At 41.7% G+C, this 20,375-nt stretch overlaps 1 protein-coding gene across 6 annotated transcripts in view; it reads right to left on the bottom strand.

Moving 5' to 3' along the window:
• ttll7 (tubulin tyrosine ligase-like family, member 7) overlaps nt 1–20,375 on the bottom strand; it is a 68,200-nt gene that overhangs the window by 43,553 nt on the left and 4,272 nt on the right. For all 6 annotated transcript variants that reach the window (XM_027290152.1, XM_027290150.1, XM_027290151.1 and 3 more), the window contains 8 exons: nt 17,591–17,981; nt 17,082–17,213; nt 15,168–15,289; nt 12,335–12,402; nt 11,865–12,023; nt 7,475–7,691; nt 5,322–5,486; nt 1,934–2,092 (listed from right to left, as the gene is read on the bottom strand). In XM_027290152.1, the coding sequence (XP_027145953.1) occupies nt 1,934–2,092; nt 5,322–5,486; nt 7,475–7,691; nt 11,865–12,023; nt 12,335–12,402; nt 15,168–15,289; nt 17,082–17,213; nt 17,591–17,615 (1,047 nt within the window). In that variant the 5' untranslated portion in view covers nt 17,616–17,981. The remainder of the gene's footprint in view (nt 1–1,933; nt 2,093–5,321; nt 5,487–7,474; nt 7,692–11,864; nt 12,024–12,334; nt 12,403–15,167; nt 15,290–17,081; nt 17,214–17,590; nt 17,982–20,375) is intronic.

Here is a 20,375-nt window from a genome sequence, read left to right as displayed (position 1 = left end):
CAAAACAAACCTGTAAAAAAAAAAAGAGAAATGTTTCAATTCCTGACACATTTTTTTTTTACTGTTTTGGGGGGTGACAAAAATAAAAGAATTAAAAAATGGTGAAATGCAGTGAAATAGATTCAATCTGCCACAAAATGTTGCAAAATGATCTGCTTAAAAATGAAACTTGGACCTGAGGGTTTGCCATAGGGTACCGTTTGTGGCAACTAGCCGATAGGCCCATCTGTGTGTTGCATCCCTGTTGAATAGGAATGAACGTGGACTAGTTAAAAAGTGGTAATAAAGTTATTTTCAGGCTTGACAGCGTACACAGTGAGGATTTGAGGAGGGGTCTCTGTGCTTGCAACTATCCCCTGACTAATCAGTTGAATTTTGGAAATAAATGATTGTTGCTGTAAATGTTGCGTGAAAGAGAAGCAGGGTTGTGTGTGTGTGTGTGTGTGTGTGTGTGTGTGTGTGTGTGTGCGTGGGATGTTAATTGATGAGAGTTATAGAGAGCTGCTAGTAGCACAGGGGGGATCATTACTGCTGGAGTGGAACAACTGCATTCACGGCTGTTTGCCATGTCTCGTACACATTTACACACACACGCACACAAAATGCACACACACTGTCACAGTGCACCAGCAGTCAAAAGGAACACCAGTCTATTGCTCTCTCTTGTACATCCTTTTGTTATAGAGTACAACCGCTCAGCCATACAAAAAGAATCAGGTGGGGTAATTATAACACCCTAATTCTGCGACGACTTTTCTCAAAACACCAACCGCCTCTAAAATGTCATTCATTCTTTTCTTTCTTTTTTTTTACCTCCGAATCAAACGCTTTTGTAAAATCGCAAGATTTATTTTGGGTTGGCATGATGGGGGGAAAACAAACAATTATCCCAGAGGCATTTCCCATCCTTGAGTCAATTTGTGGGAAAGGGGGGAAAAAGGCGCGCAGCCACTTTGGGTTAAAGGATTTAGGTCACGCTTTAACTGACTGCCTGACATCAGAACGGTGAAACAGAAATCCTGGAGTGGAATCTGAACTCGAATTCATCTCCTGAATGACTGACACTTAAGAGACAGACTCCAAAAGAATGAGGGGCGGGTGTTATGCTAGTCAACTTGCCGTCCTGACCTATATTTTCTTACCCCGTGCGCGCGCGCGTGTGCGCTTTTTGTACGAGGAAAAGGCGTCTTTGTCTTGTCTTATGTGCTTCTGTGTGTGTGTAGACATTTCTATTTGTATGTGTGGGGGCGTGTATGAATGCACACATGCATGTAATTGTGCGTGCGTGTTTGCGGTTGTGTACGACCCTTTCATTTTACACGGGAATCTGTCTCTCCTTGTGTTCTGAGGTGCATAAATACATACTTGAAAATGTGTGGGTGTTTGTGTGTGTTTGTGTGTGTTTCTGTGCGCCAGGGACGAGAGTGTGTAAGCAAAATCAGTGTGTGTTTATGCTTTCTGTCAGTGTGGGGCAACGTCTCGCTCTCTCCTGGTGATGCCACATTACTTCAGTTTAGAAGCCGCTGTCACGTTAGTAGCAGCATAGACAGGTGAGACTCGGCAGACTCTGCAGCTCTACCCTTTCTGACTGACAAACACAAACACGCATGCACACCCTCGAGAAAATAATCAAAAAACACAGAGGTAGATCACCTGTATTTTCATTATTTTTCATTATGTGTATTTATAAAACATTACAAACAAAATGATTACACAGACATTATTATTTCTAACACAACATTAAAATGAAGCTTAGGATTTAAAAATGCCAAATGAATGAATGAAACGTTCCTTTTAAACGAGGTAGTAAATATGCTTCTGTTTTGTAGACAAGGAATGTAATTAAGCAATGGAAAGAAATGATGAGGAAAAAGGGGTTTGACACATAAACACACACACACACACACACACACACACACATATGGAGTTGTACCTCCAATAGCCAGGGTTTGAGTTTGCGGTCCAGGATGATGTCAAAGCCCAGGACCTCAAAGCAGACACTGTCGCTCCCTGGTGGCTGGCCGGGGCGACACATGCGATAGGCGTGCAGCACGTGTGGCTCGGCTACTATTAACGTCTTCACCACCAGTTCCTGGCAGACACAAACACAAAAAGAGAGAGAGAGAATCAAGAGCCTGACAAGGAGAACACAAATAGTCAGTTTCATTAGACCTAAAAAGCCACAGGCTGAAGTTTTTATAGCAGCTGATTGAAGGTCTTCTTAAACTGAAAATGGTGCAATTAGTAGTCCCGCTGTAAATTGCAGGTTCCAACTGTGGACAAATGCTTGAAGCTTCAGACGTATGACTAAACTCTGACAATGGAGTAATCAAGACACATATTAGACCTGTAACTTCTTTAAAGAGGTAGGACTACAATCTAGATTGATCCTCACTTCTCTTGTGTCTCAAAACACAGTTACAACAAGAAACTGAAAGTGTTACTGGCACAGAGCATTTTAATTTCAGTCACACACAGACTTTCACCAGTGTTGGTGGAGGTCCATCTGTGTGGGTAGTGGCTCCCAACCTGTGTTTGTGTGTATGTGTGTTTGCACGTATGTTTGCTGGCTGCTACCTGCCTTCCTACTCCCACTGTGCAACTGGGGTAAACATGCGCACTCTGACACACACACACACACAAACACACACACACAAACACACTTTCCACAAAGCTTTCCCTCAACAGTCAAGCCCCATGCAGTGCTGCTGGCCTCCAGTCTGCTCAGTACGGTCTGACTGCTGGGTGCAGGAGTGGGGTATGGTGGTCTGGCCCTGGCCTGATAAGGCAGCAGCCCCCCCCCTCCCTGTTCTATCTGTCTGTCGCTCACACACCTCCATCCATCTGTCCATCCATCCACCCGTCTGACCCACAGGCTGCCCAGCACAAACACCTGCTCCCACCATTTATGCCCGAAGTCCCCAGTACTGGCTGGTGTGTGTCTTTGTCCCTGCCCCCATCACCTCCCTCCTTATCCTGAGCCTGCAGCACTGGCTACTGCCTAACACTGTTGCAAGTGTGCAAGTGTGTATGTGCGCCTGTGTTTTTTTGTTGGGCTTAAATGGTTTTATAAGCCTCTTTGATCTCTTTATTTTTTTAAATATCACCTGCATAAATGTGTGTCATTTTAGCTATTTTAAATGTGCATGTGTAATTTATTTCTTTAATCTCTGTTTAAATAGCATCACTTCTTTTTTTTTTCTTTATCTCGGTGCAGTAGAGGCAGCAGGATGTCCTGGTGGCAGGGCACAAAATTAGCCCCGTCCACCAGCCAAATGCTGGTAAAATATGCAAGTGCCTGGTAGATTTGCTTCACACACCAGCCAAAAAAACAATGGTAATCATCAATTGAGTGGCTGGTAAAATTTGAACATCCACTAGCCATTTGGCTGGTGGACAAAAAATTAATTCATTTTGCATCCTGCCTGGTGGTTAATGAGGTTTTCTCCTAACAGTAGGTTCCTTCAATTGACAGTGTGATAAAAACAGATATATGTTAATCAAGTCAAATTTGTAGTCAAACCAGAGCACGTCAAACTTAGGAGATTTTTTTTTTTTTTAACTGTTGAAAGGTATTAACTGGTTGGAATAAACATATATGTAATTCCCTGAAGTGATATATTATTCTGAAATATCTTCAGAAACGTTGCTTTTTAAATGGTTATCTGTGTCTACTATCGTACATAGATAATCACTTGGAAAACGTTATTTTTAAACTGTCCACTAAAAAATCAATAGACCATAACGGATCAAAAAAAGGAGCATTAATGTCACTCAGCGATATCACACCGCCGACTACATTCTCACTCTGACAGATAGACACACTCTGCACAAAGCCCATCACTCTGCATCAAGGCCCATGCGGTGCCACTGGCCTGCAGTTTGCTCTGTCCACTCTGACTGCTGGGTGCAGAGGAGGTGTTTGGTATGGTGGTCTGGCCCTGGACTCTATAACTAGCCCATTTGTAGTCAGACGCTGCTCTCAAAATTACATCTACAAATAAAAAAAAGCTGTAGCTTTGTTGGTCAAACCTTGGACGCTTTGCCTCATGCAGAACATCAATAATACCTCAATTTAAAAGAGATAAAAAAAAACCCACTACATGATATTCATAACCCCCGCAGACAATCCTTTGGCAAACAAACTCTCTGACTCTCTGACCGTGACCATTGGCAGGAAGAGTCAGGGCAGCCTGCTAGGTTTGTATGGGAACAAAATGTAAGAAGAGAGATGAAAAGAGAAGGAAAGTGAGCAGAGAGCATAAATACCGAGTTGAAACAAAACACAGTGTGTGAGTGCGAACGGACGGCGCTAACACCAAAGTGGTGCGACTTCTGAGGAAAGAGCAGAGAGAGAAAAAACGGTGAGAGAGCAAGAGGAGGACAGTCTGGCTGAGTGACACCCGGGGTCACTCCTCTGACAAAAAAAAACAGCCATAACTTTAATACTTTGACAAAATGGAACACGTGAAGAGGTTACACAAGATGGATGAGAGAGAAGACATGAACATTGCCTCAAAAAGAACTTAGCCAAACAGGTAAAGAACCGGCCAAACAATACCTACAACACTCTCAAAAGACACTTTGTTTAAAATGAGTATAAAGAAAAGTGAAAGCTGATGGAAAGAAGAAATAAAAGATTGCCTTGAGGAGAATATAATAACCAATGGGATTTGATTTTGAGGTTGAATGCTGGTAGCATGAGAACAGAGAATAAGCACTGAGGGACCATACCACCCGAATGACTACTGACAGGGGGAACGAAATGTCGAGGTCGTGAATGAAATAGAAAATAAGAATAGATATAGAACGTTAACAGGAACATGGCTAAAGAAATGTGTAAAAAAGAAAGAAGTAACAGAAACACAAAGGGATGTATGATGAGACAGGTGGGTAAAAGTATAAAAACATCAATAAAATAAGTACAGGAGGTGAAAGAATCTTTATAAAAGACCTTAATGAATGAAAAAGGACTCAAGATAGTGCTACATGGGAAGTGCTCACCCTCCAGGAATGGTGTTTTCACTGAGCTCTTCCTGGAGTTAAACAAAGCTCAGAAGCTCTCTGAATTACTGTCATAACAAATCATATCAAGCCGTCACTTGTCCGCCTGTATTTTGTGTATGTCATGTGTCCAGCATTGTGTATATATGAGTGTAAGCTTACAGATTACACTTACGGATGAATGCGTGTGTTGTTTGCATTTGTGGTGTGTTTTGTTATCATACCGCACATCCTTTGCTTTTGTGGAATTAGATATTCGCCACGATATGTCTGCATGTAACTGTGTTTGTGTCTGTTTGGGTGGACTACCCACGTACAGAGACGTCTCCCCAGAACTTGGCCACGTCGTAGTCATTGGTGCGGAGGAACTCGGTGAACCAGCTGATGGACCTCTTGCTGCCTTTGTCCACTGTTTCGTCTCGCTCAAAGTTCTCATTGTGTTTGTTGACTGAATAGTTGGTCAGATGCATGTAGAGCTGGCTCTGTGGAGACAAAAGGGTGTAAGGAGACATTAACATATGTCTGTCGCTAACAATTTCTAGCTTTGTTTAATGGCAGGACTCTAACATAAGAATAGCGAATAGAGAGAAATATAAAGAATTTTAAAGGAAGAATACAGAATATCTAAAGACAGTCTGACCATATGTAGTAGATTGCTGAGTTGTAGGTCTGCTGTGTGCATGTAAAACAACTTCTGACAACATAAAAAAAAATAAAAATCTAATATCATAGCAACAGCAGATCATATTTGCACCAGATGGCATGTTTTGTTTGTTGTTGCATAAAAATCATTTCCATCCCCTTTCCCCGTGAATTCCTTTATTTACTGAGCTGAAGAAGAAATTAAGCTCTTTTGCACCTGCTTCCTGCTCCCACTTAGAGGCATTCATACCTGAGACTTGCTGTCCAGTGCAAACGTAAATGTATTACTAATGGCTACAAAGAACTACAAAGGGCAATAGTAAATAAAAATGTTAATTTAATTCATAGTGTACATGCTGTACATTGTACATTATGGTACCTGTGACAGTACTCTTTAGCGTAATTATACCTTTGTCAGCAATGATAATCATCGCAGCAAAGTATATCCTCAAGGGCGTTCATGCTTTTATCTCCAAAGAGAACATACCCACGTTTTAATGGAAAACAATTTCTCCAAAGTAATATGGGTACATGGAGAAGAACAATGAAAAAAGCAAAAACATAAACTAGTCCCCAGGCAATGACTAAAGATGGTAAGAAATGGTGCAGCAAACAAAATAAAGAGCAGCTCACTGCGCTATATGGGAATTACTCCCATATAGCGCAGTAAGATATTCTTGCTATATATCAAAAATGAGGCGATGCTCTCATGGGATTGACTGATAATAAGTGCAACAGCAGAACAAGCTTACAATCACAGATCAACAAAATCGCAAGCATTCAGCGCCCCACACAGGGCTAAAATGTATAATTGAGTGGTTGACTATAAGTTGCCACTGTGTAATCTGTGTTGTATCTCTCTCTTTAAACAATATCGCTCACAGTTTACGACAATATATCCCTGTCCTTAACCTGCATGGTAATAACGCTGTGGCTGCAGGCCACTTCAGCCCCTGATGGCTGTCTGGGAGCCACTCTCTGTGGGATTGGACATCCATCTCCATGGCATGACTCACTCCATCATGTGTCACAGACTGGGTAAGACAATACACACTTGTGTCACAGGAGGGGTCCAACGCGTCTGTCTGTGTGTGTGTGTGTGAATGTGTGTGTGTTCATATTGTAGATAAGCATCATGCTTGATAGGAAGCTCTGTGTGTGTATGTGCGCGTGTGTGTGTTAGAGTACGTCCCATCATCAGCAACAGACTGTGCTTCAGCAGGTGCAGAACCTCAAGGCAAATATGAGCGGCTTGATATTACAGGAGACATCTGGCATGTGGACATTTACGCTCAGCTGTGTTCATACAGTATGCCTGCACACTGTGTGTGTGCGTGTGTGTGTGTGTCAGCCTCGCAGTTGTCTGCATTCAGGCACTGTTGACTGTGTATATGAGTACGTTGTGTGTTTTTACGATCATACAGAGATTACATTGTGTTCCCCAACCTCTGCCCTCATGTGTGTTTGTGTGTCCAATTTGATTAAGTTGAGCTGCACAAGCCCACGGCTCCGGTTAACAGGAGTGCATGACGAGCACATTGTTTAGTGAACGTTGTTTGTCTGGATTTCTAGCTCCCATGACTGGACACACACTGCAGTAGGTACTGTATGTATTTTGCGATGTAGCTTCATGAACAGTTGTGTGTACATCTACAACTCATCAATCTGGCCTTGTGCACAGATGGTACAGAGTTAAAGATGCATGTACTGTTATTAGTTACATTGTATGTGTCCACAGCCATGTGTGTGTTTTGAAGCACTTTGCTTTAGAAACTGCCACACAAATAAATCACTATTATCATTTGTAGTGTTACAGTCCGTAACTCACCAGGTTGGCCTCGCTGGGTGCGTGGTATTTCTCGGTGCCCATTCGAACCAGGCCGTCGTTGTAGAGAAAAATGCGAAGCGGGTCGCAGGAAGTGACAAGGATGTAGATGCGCAGGTCAAACTTGTAGCCCTCCATCAGGAAGGGCTTGTCCAGGTACTCCTGAACGATAAAGTGCTCCTGGGCTGGCAGCTTCTCACAGTTACGGATAAGCGAGATCCTGGATAGACAGAAACTTTATTAATCCTCGGGGGGGAAATTGGGGTGTCGTCACCAGCATAATAAAATATAGCATAGTAAAGACAAAAAAGATAATTAAAAAAATGATAGATGGGAGAATAGCAGAGACCGTGAACGTGACTGATGACATTGGCACTGTCTTATATATGTGTTGAAGCAAAAAATAATAATAATTGAGCCAAACAGTATACAGATTTTATGGGTCTCAACACAATATTTCATTTCAAAGTCAACTGTAAAATTTGGGGGCATATTTCTGGGGTGCCATATCAGTTACTTTAAATCTTCACATCCCAAGATTAACTTTGCCCTGCTTCTGTTTTTCAAAGCAATGAATAATATGTATAATGTTCTACAGGAGAAATAGATGCAAACAGAGGGAGAAGATATGTCCTTTGAATGACTCTTGCATTTACGATGAAGACGTTTAGCCTTTCATAGTGAAACGATCAGAGCCACTGTGCCCTGATGGTATTCATGTGACCTTCCACTGCTACAGAACCTTCCCTGGAATCGTATGTAAATGAGCGCGCTCAGCATGCCTCAGGACTAGTTTGAGCAGGACAAGCTGTTTGGCTCTGTGGGGCATTGAAGGTTCTAAAGATGTTGTTACTCTGTTCATTACCAGCCATCTAAATTAAACAGTTGAAAAATAAATGTACAAAAAACAGATAGGCACAACACAAACGCTGGTTTGTCCGAGCGAAACTTTGCGAGCATCTGGAGAACATTGTAACTTTCTGAAGCCAAATTCCGCTCAGTCTGAATGGCATAGTACATCAAATGCTGTAGCAGGGTCTTTTAGCTGTGGGCAGGTTAATGGGAGCAGACAACGTGCTCCGTTTCAACCTCCACTCTAATTCATTTGCTTTGGTCTCATGTCACTGGCACTCAGACCTTATAGTACCCAGGCCATAGCTGAACTCAAGAACGAGTTGTGTTAGTTTATGTGCATCCATGTGGCTGTGCACGCAAGGGTGAAGGGCAGTATTTTCAAAACTTTGTGAATGTGAAAGTGTGCGAGTCTGTCTGTATGTGTGTGTGTGGGTGTATGTATGTGTGTAGGAAGGGTGAGGGGGTCATTGTTAAACAATCTGCTACTATGTACAAGCATCACAACTGACCTATATCACCATCACTCATAGTTAAGGCAGACTTGGCCTAAATTGCTTACATGCACAGGCTGGAAGGCTTCATTATACACACAAGCTGGCATACCACACACGAGTACAATATTTGGCCACGATGTAAAGACGTGATTGTTTAAAACGTACAGTTTGAGGTATTGAAATGTCGTGGCACCAAGCCACCAGAGGGCAAACATCGTTCTGCTTTGTGGCTTCTGTAATTACAGCCACAACATACAGTGTCTCGGGATCATTGCAGTCTATGTTGTTTTATTTTAACCAGAGAATTCACCTGCTCAGTTAACAGTAATGAAACAAAAACACTGGAGCACTGTGACTCTACACTCTGATCCATTTATCGCCTTTCAGGTTCTGACAAAAAAAGGTCTTAGTTTAGCAGTCCTCCCTCCACAGGTTTGATAAAAACCTACGCAGCTTGTTGATCTACTCCAGCATGATGTTGTTGCTGCTTTCAGGTTTATCAATCATTCCTCCTCACCACGTTCCCCCACACTGCTATGTTACAGACCAGCACCTCATTGGCCTTCTTATCACAGTACTTGAAAAAAAAAAGGGCAGGGAGAAGTTGATGGGAGGCTGACCGACGATGTGAGAGGCCCTCCTAACAGGCAGACAGCAAGCTGACTGATGAGGACAGGGTTAACGGTGTTAGTTAGTCGAGGAGGAGTAGCTGAGGAGAAGACGACATGATTGATGAGCTGGGATGTCAGATAATCACGGCCCACTCTCCCCTGCCTATTTAATTTGGCACCGGAGGGGATCTCGCCTTTTTAAGCCCCTGCACGCGCTTTTATTTTGTTTCCCTTATAACAAGCTGCGCTTCAGACACAAACAATAACTTCATTTAGTCGGCCGACGGAAAAATAAATTACAGGGGGTAGATATAACTTAATTTCCTGCCGCGTCACACCATGCACAAAAAAACAGAGAAAAATCTAATCTTGTGAGCTGCCCGCCGTTGAGTGGACGAGCTAACCTCATCATCTTTCATATTCTTAACGTATTGCAATAATTCAGCCTTTGCTGCCTTTTATTCTTTAATAAATAAGGGCTTAGTGCAGCATGGAGTTCTAAGTAATGCTCACATTATACCAGAAAGGACAAATTCAAAGAGAATTAGAGGGAGAGGTGAAGCACACTGAGATATTTGTACTTCAATACCCCCACCTATTGGTGCCAATGATGAATGCACTCTAAAGCATTTTCTTTCACATGCACCTCAGGGATCACATTTTCAAAGAATAAAGAGTCAAAAAGAATAATTAATAAATGTTTCACAATCTGAGTACTTGCAACGTATTCTGAAGTGCTCAAGAGAGCAAAGTGTTAAGCATAAACAAATTATTTTCAGTGGGCCCTGCCTGTATCTCAGCCAAATCCTACCATTCACAGTTTGGCCCGTCCTTTAGTTTATATTTTATCTTTTGAAATAGAATTTTTTTCTTTCTTTTTTAAACTCACCACATTTGAATCTTTGAACTTGAAACCACTTGGCACTGTCTTTCTTATTTTAGTCTTGTCCTTAACCTCCATACAGGTCACATTGTTGTTGAAGAATGTTGAGTTGTTTTAAGTGCCAAACAAGTTGAGTAGAGCTCATACATAAAACATTAGAAGCAGTTATTATTTTAGACACAATCTAGGATACTTGTGTTGTTGCATTTTTGAGTTACTTATCCAGATCTATGTTTTGAAGGCAAAATACTGAGCAGAGAAGCTCAAATGTCTCGAGGGAGCTTTCTAATTTTTAACAACTCTTCCTGAATAGGAGATCATCCCACCAGGGTGTTTTTGGCTCTGCCTCGGGATCTTCTACCAATCAGTGATACCTGGAGCTCCTCTCAAAGCTAGGGAGCTTTCTTACTAGATGACCAAATCAGCTCAACAGGCTCTTCCCAAAGCAAAGGAGCTTTAAAATCAATACTAACCCCACACTCACCCAAGCTTATAATGTTCAGTTTCTTTGACAGTGTCAGAGAGGAGTCAGTTCTCCCAAACTCTTTAGTAAATGTGTCAGAGAGGAGTCAGTTCTCCCAAACTCTTTAGTAAATGTTGCTTTGAAATGTTTTGTCCACCTCGATTTACACAAGTTAAAGGGGCGCAAAATGTTGATAACACATTATAATTGAATGCCAAATATAACACTGCTCACTACAGGCTCAAACATTACTGATGAGTTAACGCTTCACTGCCATGGCAACAACAGTTGCCAAACAGTTGAAGCTTCACCAAAGATGCGCTGACTGCAGGGATTTTGCATTTGAGTGCTTCAGAAAGTACAGGTATACCTAATAAACTGGCTAGTGTCACCATGTTTGCAGTTCAGAAAAAAAACAGGATCTGGTACTGATCCACTAAATATCTGGTAAATGAAAACATACCACAGAAATATCTTCACAGCCTGAGATAAGCTCTCACCTGATTGGACTGCAAGTATGAAATACGCATTCAGGTGCCACAGCCTTCTCATCTTTTGATAAAGAGATGCTATTGAGAGACAGAGTCCCCCTGCAGCAGCCATCTTGGTCCATTTTCTAGTCTCACTGGTCTCTGCTGATGGTGCCTCATAAAGGAATCCAATAATCACATGCAGAGACCTTCAGGGAAGGAACTACAGTAACTGCCAGGGACCATGTGTGTGTCTGTGTGTGTGTGTGTGTGTGTAGTGTGTGTGTGTGTGTGTGTGTGTAGTGTCCTCCACTGGCAATGATAACCTCTGATTTATGGAGAGTGTGACCATCGAGGACAATGAGGCCAACAATGAGATTCACCACACCCTCTCAGCTCAAATACTCAATCTGGTCCCAGCCATAATACTATTTCCATAGACACCCATGTCAGGGTCACAAAACTCTTATTGCCTTGTTTGGTTGTGCTTGCTCTCTATTTGCTCTACTGCTAATTTCCTACTCACTCACTTTGCTTTCTATCCTGTGCTCCAGTCACTCTCTCTTCTCTTTACGAGTCAGTGCGTTAAGAGTGTGTGTTGCTAGCCTCTGACCTACCCGTGACCCATGGCACCGTTGGCAGGTTTGACGATAAAGGTCTTCTGCTTGCGTTTCCTGCGTAGTTCCTTGACGTAGTTCTGGAACTGAGTGTACTCGGCAGGGAAGATCCAGGTTTTGGGTATGAAGCTGTACTCTTGGGGCTGGCACTTGATCATTCTGGAGAACAGAACAGAAAGAAAAACAACATTTTCAAACTTTTGGAATCATCTGAAGCCTTCTACTGGTACTTTTTCAGCAAGTTGCATTTTGCACTTTTATTACGGTAAAGAAAAACGATATGTGATTTTACAGCAGTGTCTTCTACTTATTTGGCTTGTAATGGTTGGAGTGCTACAAGTACCCAGTTGTAACTTCACAGAGTGCCAGCTGGCTGAATGCTACGCTTTGAACTGCTCTTGTTTTTGCACATCTGTAACTGAACCAAAGTACGCTCATTTTATGTGTTAAGAGAAAAAGAGAAAACTTACTTGGACATGTTTCTTGCTAGGCAGTCTTTTCGGCAGATTTCGCCCATGCCAGGGAAATGGTTAATTCTCTGCAGAGGGACAGGCAGACATAATAATGTTGTTAGGGCCATTACGCCACTCAATTCCACCCCCACCCCTTCATAAAAATGAGCACATTAAAGGCAGCAACCTGAAGTGAGCTTACAATGTTCTGACATTTATGCCCAATTACGGACTCAAAACAAAAAGGTGACGCTGAGACCTTTCTCAACCCTTATTTAGTTTACCGTGGTTTTTTTTATACTATTTAAAGGTTGGGGAGGGAAGAGGCAAGAAGAAAAAAAAAAAAACGATCAATCTCAACTCCGAGGGGCCGAGGTAATTGGTTCTGCATCGCAAGCTCCTGCAGTGACAGTTGAATGAATTGCTTTGAATGTGCCGAAATAGGGGTGGGGGGTAAAGGAAAAACTCTGGGTTTTCTGTATTCTTTGACCAAATGAGCCTGAACAGGGGCGTTAATTAGGCTCGTATGAACTGAAACTTGACAGCAAACTCTCACAGTACATCACTAAACGGAAAAAAGGGAAAAATTAAAAGAGGGAGAGAGGGGAGAAAAAATAAACGCCGAGTGTAAAAGGATCCCGTGATTATTATCCAAATGAGACAGACGTAATTAGGGATTCGGAAGAGATTGCACAATTATGCCAATGCCGCGAGACGACGTGGCTTGTGAGGGGAAATCAAAACCAATTGTTGAGGGACTTCTGCTTTTCTACTGAGAAATTATCTCATGAAACACCACAGCAGCGCGAGAGAGCAAGTGAAAACAATTGACAGCAAATCACCAGTTCCATGTGAAACATTAGCCACATTGCTCCACGTTAAGCTGTTACAGTATTTGTAATATTCAATCTACTTAGCTGAACTCTTGCTGCCCCTGTCCTAACAAGCCATACTCTTTCTAGCTTGTGATTTAATCAATCATTAGTGCCCAGTCTAATCAAATAAGCACTCGGCAAGATGGATGGCTAACGCTGGGAGCAGCAACAGCAAGTTCACTCAGCAGGACAGGGAGGTCAAACAGAGGTAAGATCACTCTCAGACTGGTGCACAGAACTCAGAGCAACCGTTGTTGTTTAGGCCCATCTTGTCAACATCACAAGTGACATCTGAAAACTGACCCTCCAACCCCCTGCTGCTCACAACTTGTCAGTCTACCTGTCAGTCTTCCCATCAGTTTCTGTGTAAGCTCTGTTGTTCCCTCACGCTGTCCACCCCTCTCTCCTGTTTTCTGTCTCTCTCTTTACCTCTCAGGGTCTGAGGGGAAGCAGATGGGCCGAGTCTTCCATCCATCTTTTTTTTCCTCCTTTCTTTATATTCTATTTTATTTCATTCTGACGTTTACTATATTTATACCTGAATCTGTTTAACTTTCTGTTGCTTTCCCAACTCCATCCGTCTCAAGTTTCTCCACATGCCTTTCCTTTCCATCTGCTCTAATCCATTTTCTCCTCGTATTTTTCCTTAACCAATTATTTTACTTCTACTGAAGACAGGTAGAAAAAAAATCTAAAGCGGGGTGGTGTGCAAATACCCAATAGGCCCCAGGTGAGGTAGCAAAGTCCACATACAGAAACTGATTCAGGTTCATCAGGTTCAGCAACCCGGGCCATGGTCTTGTTACTTCCAAATACTTTACTGTGTGTTTTTTTTTTTCTTTTTCAGTTTAAGTGTTTTTTTAAAGCCATATTATTTTGTCTATAGAAAATAAAATTGTTTCTTTCACTTGACTTGAATAACTACACACTCAAAATGAGTTCATATTGTATATCCACTGAAATTATTCTGTTACATTTTTATGTTCCTCCAGTATTTGTTTGTTTTTTCATGGCAAAAGTAACATAAATTCAGATGGTCAGTTATATGAATTATGAATTTTATGAATAATGGAGAGTTTATTGTCTTGATTATTGAAAAACCTCTTCTGCTGAGATTAGCCAGAGTCATATATTGCTCTCCTCACATGTAGTGTGTATGCCACATCAGCATTGCATGTGCTTGCAAATAAATGACAGTGATATGTGGTAACGGGTATTAATGTAAGGTGTAATTATTTTTCTCCCAAGTCAAATAGATTTTTGACATTAAGTGTAAATAAAGTGTTTGTTATAATTCAGATTTAATCACATTTATGTGCAAAATATTGAAAAGTTTGGTAGCAGGCCTTACATCACAGCGGTTTAGTGGTTTGTTCTCTCTACAAGAATGTATCTAGGAATGCTTTGTACTGTAACAAGTTCAAAGAATCTGCAGAAATCGTGTCATGTTTATCCAACTCTAAAGGAGTATTTGAAGGAGAGGATTTGGATTCTGTATAGGGAAATCATTTAGATAAAAATCTCCAACCAACGGGAGGGTTAAAGCAGCTGTCATTTTGGTTTCATCCTTTAAATCCCTTTCTTCTGGTCCACTGCACTGTTTCATTTCAGAGGCATCTCCTTTACCTTTTCTCTTAAGAAATCCTTCCTCACCTAGTGATATACCTGCACACTATTAGTGGCAAGTTATTCTGTTTTTAACATTTGGTTTACCTTTAAGGTCTACTGAACACATATGATCTTTTTCTGATCTGCTCCTCAAGACATTTAATTTCCACTGCCAGCTGGTCAGTAGCATGGTCTTTGGCTCTTGGCCACTGATCAGCTTTATTGGAGCATACTGTAAAGGTCAAGATCCAGATTTTCCTGTTCAATGCAGCAATTGAATCTGACACCCTTATTCCTAAGCTCTCTTCTCTCACCTTTAGGCTACCATACAAGGTGTGCTGACTTGACACGGTACCCATGCAGTCTACCTGATAATTCCTGAGCTCAGCGATTTTCTCGTGCTGCACGGCCGAGTCATTCCAAATGAGGTTGGCAGTCTCATCTTCATCCCGAGTCTTGATGAAGTCCATCTCGCTGATTACTATGCGAACTGTGGGAAAAAATACTCACATTTGATTGTATTCCAGGAATAAAATTAGCTATGCAGTCATTTAAATAAACTTTATCCACTGACTTTGAGTCGCCTTATTTATTATGACAAAACAACACATAGATGCAAACTGAGAGCAAGCTGTGACTTGGACTCACAAATCAAATATTTATACTTTACAGATCAACGTTTCACTCAAACGTTTTGCTTAAATTCAATTTTTGCATACATTAACAGAGAAATGAGTCCAGGAGATTATAGATCAAAAAGTTCACAGAAATATTTACCATTCATGGAATGGTTGCAGAGCAGCCGATCTCTCTAAAAAGATAAATGAATTGTCTGTAATGCATTTAAATCCCACTGGAAACCCCATAGTATGAGAGATATGTGGCAAGCCCATTTGGACATTAATCTGACAACTATTCATTATTCAGTGAGTAATGAAAAATTCATATGCCCTAACGAAACGAGGTATTAATTAATTTCTTGAAAGCCTTCACAAACTTGGAGAAGGCTTGCCTAATGTTGCGTGATGGCACTTGAATGGGGAAAAGGTGTTTCCGATGTAACTTCATCCATCTGTTAATGATGGCTGAGACTAACAGTGTTCTACTAACTGGAACAGGGAGGGAGGGTTTACATCACAGCAGGCCTGTGCTTACACTTAGCCACAGAGTCTTTGAGCACAAAGCTATAATCAATCCTTTCTTACACATCTAACCAAACAGACATCCTTAGGGCCAGAGTTTACATTCCCTTCTCAGTGGGTGTAAAGCAAATTTCGAACACCACATCCCATGACCTTTAACCTTTACTTGTAATACAATCAATTCTGAAACAAAAGGTAACAGCAAAAATGAGCCATCCATCTGGCCCTTAGTGTTAATTTTCCTTCAAAATAGCTCTGCACTACCCTCAGAATGGCCACTGTGAGGGTCTCGTCACAGCTAGCAAACGGACTCACAGCTAGACTCCCATCTACCTACAGGATCCCGGCAGCCCCCAGCTTCTGCTTGCTGCTGCTGACTCCTTAGTTTCATAGGTTGTAGTTCACCCCTGAGAGCAGTGCTGCCACACAATATACTGAACATGTGAGGAGTGCTTACTATGCTCTTTTAGCCCATCTCAAAAAAAATCCTCACTGCCAAGTTAAATTACCTCAATAAAGATTTATGTATGTATGTAAGGCTGGGCTGTCTCCGTGTGAACTGTTTGGCTGCACTGCAACTCTATTAGGTTTAATTTGAGACATTAAATAACAACAGCCTCTTTCAAACAATCCACCACAGCAAATTAGATTTTATTGTTGAAGACGACATCGTGATTGAATTTGCTGTGTTTTGAGGGACCGACTGAGCCATATTGAGAGCTGTTTTCCAAAATGAATATACAATTCACTGTCGCAGTACATTAATCTTACCTACAGGACCACTCAAAATGTTGGTCTTTCTCACTCATGAAACTTTCATTAAGAAAAATAAAAAATTCATTTCTACGTAAGTGATCCGTAAGAAAAAAAGACCACCTTAACCGAAACAACAACCACTGACAGTACTGCTAAACCATTTCAGGCAGCTCCCTTTTTTTTCACAAAAAGAAAAACATCTATACTCGGATAATGGATTTCATCAGCCATCTCAAAGAAAGTCGGCGTCTCCATTAAGACGAACTCTTTGATCGAAACATGTCTTATCTTTGCACGCTGACATTTTTGAACATTTTTATGTTGTTGTTGTCATTACTGTAATCTCACGAGCATTTTCATGTCATTAGTAATAGGTTACCGTACCAATCTCATATTTGGTGCCGGCGACATTGGCGGCGATACTGCCTTTCTTCTTTTTGGTGCGCACCTTCCTCTTCCCACTGCTCTGATAGGAGCCCACAGATGGCCCGTTCACGGGGGACGCTCCTTGATCCTCTGGAGGAGGAGACGACATAGAACAAAACTAGATACAGTCACAGCTTGTGCTCCAGACTGGAAGGGGAGCAGGAGTGTTTTAATATATTTTCCTTATTCCTGCAGGGGATTTAGTGGGTTTGTTTATAGGGCTAGGGTGTAAATGAATTAGGCGTCTAGTGTGTTGTGGCTGCATGCATCGTGACGCTTTTATCATAATCTGTGTTTGTGTGTGTCTCTATGCAGGAGAGAATAGTACTGATGAGCAGGAAGGCAAATACATATTGTATATGAGCAGGTGGCCAGGTATGTGTGTGCTCATGAGTGCCACAGTGTATGTACGACTTCTAACAGAATAACCCAATCAGTCCAGAGAGAGTTGGACCTCTCTTACTCACCTCCTTCATTGGGAGGGGAGGGCATCGCAGGGGCTGGTGGAGTGAAGGGGCAAGCCAAGCTTTCTGCCAGGCTTGGCGGGCGGGTGGGCCTCGCAGGGTACTCACAGCACCCTCCAAGGGCTCTCTCACACTCGCACTAGTTAGTCTTCCCTGTCTCTGGCTGTTTGGACGGTGTGGTTCAGGATGGCCCAATGGATCATCTGAGCATCTCCCTGGCGCTTTTCAGCAGCATGAAGAGCAGCAGCACAGTCTGAGTGGGCTGGAGAGTTAGGAAGGGGGTAGCAGCGGTGGGGAAGTGTGGGAGGTAGAGGGCCTCTCAAGGGTCTACACAGCCCCAGCTTATTTACAACCCCGAGAGGAGATAAGGAGGCAGGGGGGTGGATAGGAATGCCTGTAGAGGAGAAGAAAAAATATATTTTACAGCTGCAGAACAGTGGTAGTAGGTTGACTGCTCAGAGGGTGACTACAGTGCACACTGTGGATGTGTGTATAGTTTCTCACTGGACTGAAGTGCGTTGGACGTGCTTTTGATGTAAAGCAGCAGCAACAGCAGCACACATCAGTCAATCTGACTGTGCATAGCAGTTCAGTGAGAACGCTGTACAGCTCTGACACAGCAGCACTTCTAATGAAATAATCTAAAGCTGTGTGATGTCCACTGTACTAATTGGTATTCCATGAAACCATTGTTAAATATTAATGCGGTTGTCAAGTAAAGGGTTTGCAGCATCTCATTGTGTCTCGTGTTTGTGCCAGCTGGGTTTCAGTGTATGGCTGAGAGGTCATTTCATTCAGACAGATGGCATCTTTACAGTGGTTTGTTAAAAGGATGCTTCAGGCTATGAACAGTGTGGGAAATTAACACCAGTCATCAGCCAAATCCTGTTATTGTTTGGCCGTGGTCTGACGGTGTGTCTTCAAACCACTTTTGGATGAAATACAACATTGTTGAGATGTTCTCTGCCATTTCATTTTCGTTTGCAAAGGAGGGAGCATAATGAGTCAGTGGTTATCACTGTTGGTTATCATGTCCGGGCGCTCTAGATTCCTCCCATCAAAGATAAAGCAACATCCAGGTGGACGGGAAACTCCAAAATGCCCCCAGGTCTGAGGCAGTGTGTCTCTCTCCAGTGATGGACTGGGAAGCCATTAACTGTTTCCCCAACTTACAGCATGTTTGGAACAATTCCAGCAGTTCATGATCCTTGCACGTCAAATAGTGCATGAAGCTGCTGAGTTTGAGTCGACTGTGATTCATATTAATCAGCTGAAGGGTCTGAACATTCTCTGTTCTCAAGGGGTAGAAAGATGATTAACAAGAGATACAGCTGCTACACAAAATGAAGTATATTTATCCATGTTAGTCTAATATTTTCTTGAGAAATACTGAATAATCTTCAAGTCTCTAAAGATTATTCAAATAAAAAAAGGAAATAATATGTGACCTGGGCACAATCAATAAACATGTGGTGCAAGAAGCACAGTGTTTAAAAGTGTCTTCTTACTGTATTGTTATAATAATTATCATAGCATTAATTTATATGATGGTGTTTGTGTTTGAAACTCAGGCGGTAACCATGGTAACTTTCATTTGATTTTGCATGCATGCAAGTCCAATTTCATATGAGCCTCTTCCTTTGGTTAAAAAGAAAACAAATCACAGATTCTAATCAACATGTTTTAATTTTGCAGTCGAAAAATAGCCACAAAAACGGGACTCAAAAATATGCAGAGCACCAGTCCATCAAGTATAGATATAACTACCTAAACCAGGGATGTTAAAAGTAGATTTCAGATTTCATGTGGCCCAAAGCTTCATTTCTATAGAATATTATTTATGGGCTGCTAGGACTGTCACATACTGTATGGCTGAAAGATCTGGCTTTTTGGGTTGACATAACAAAGCATTTGAACCTTTTAGGACATAACTGCTGGTGTTATATATCTGTAGATGTGACACAAAATATTACTTTCTGAATTCATTTGTTAAAGACAAGAGCAAGAGTGACACGTTTTAAACTTAAATGTTAACAGACACTGCATTACTCATAATAAGTCATGTTTAGAATGAACATGATATTAAGATTTGTATCAACTTCATGCAAGGTTAACGTATTCCATACCATTTATTCTTTGTTATCTGACTCCAGATGTGAAAGAAAGGAAGAACTGTTTTTAGATTTGTTCACACGATTTGGTTACTTTCTCATTTAGTTGATAATTAATAAAAAGAGATTATTGTGACAATGAAGATATAATTGTTACAGAACAGTATGTAACTTTAATTGGTAATTTTTTCATTTTTAAAATGTTACTATTGGCCTCCGGGAATCTTCAAATCTTCTGTCAAATCTGGCATGCCTGACCTAAACTATAGGTGTGACCATGGTATACCCATAGGTAATAAACACCTGCTACATCTACAGTACATTGACTTACGGTGCGTGTTTTGCATTTCATAAAGAGATCAACAGTAGCCTCTAGTGGTGAAAATATTGTGAAAAGCCCACTTCCTATCTAACAATGTTTACTGCACACACATGCCACAGATACGCCTGTGTGCATGTGTACATGGACATGTACATGTACATGCACATTGGAAAATACACACACACACACACACACACACACACACGCTGATTTGAAAAGCAACCCCATGGACTCGATCAGCATCCTTTGGACAAATTAGAATGGGGAAACAATCCAATCGCATTACTCGATCACTCAGTAGTCTTCACTGCCAGCCACTTGGTCTGCCTGTGGTAAGCACAAGACATCGATCCTG

Source organism: Larimichthys crocea, chromosome XVII (genome assembly GCF_000972845.2).
Source record: "Larimichthys crocea isolate SSNF chromosome XVII, L_crocea_2.0, whole genome shotgun sequence".
Taxonomy (NCBI): domain Eukaryota; kingdom Metazoa; phylum Chordata; class Actinopteri; family Sciaenidae; genus Larimichthys; species Larimichthys crocea.
The sequence above is the reverse complement of the archived record's forward strand: the minus strand, read 5'-3'. Positions and strand labels throughout refer to the sequence as shown.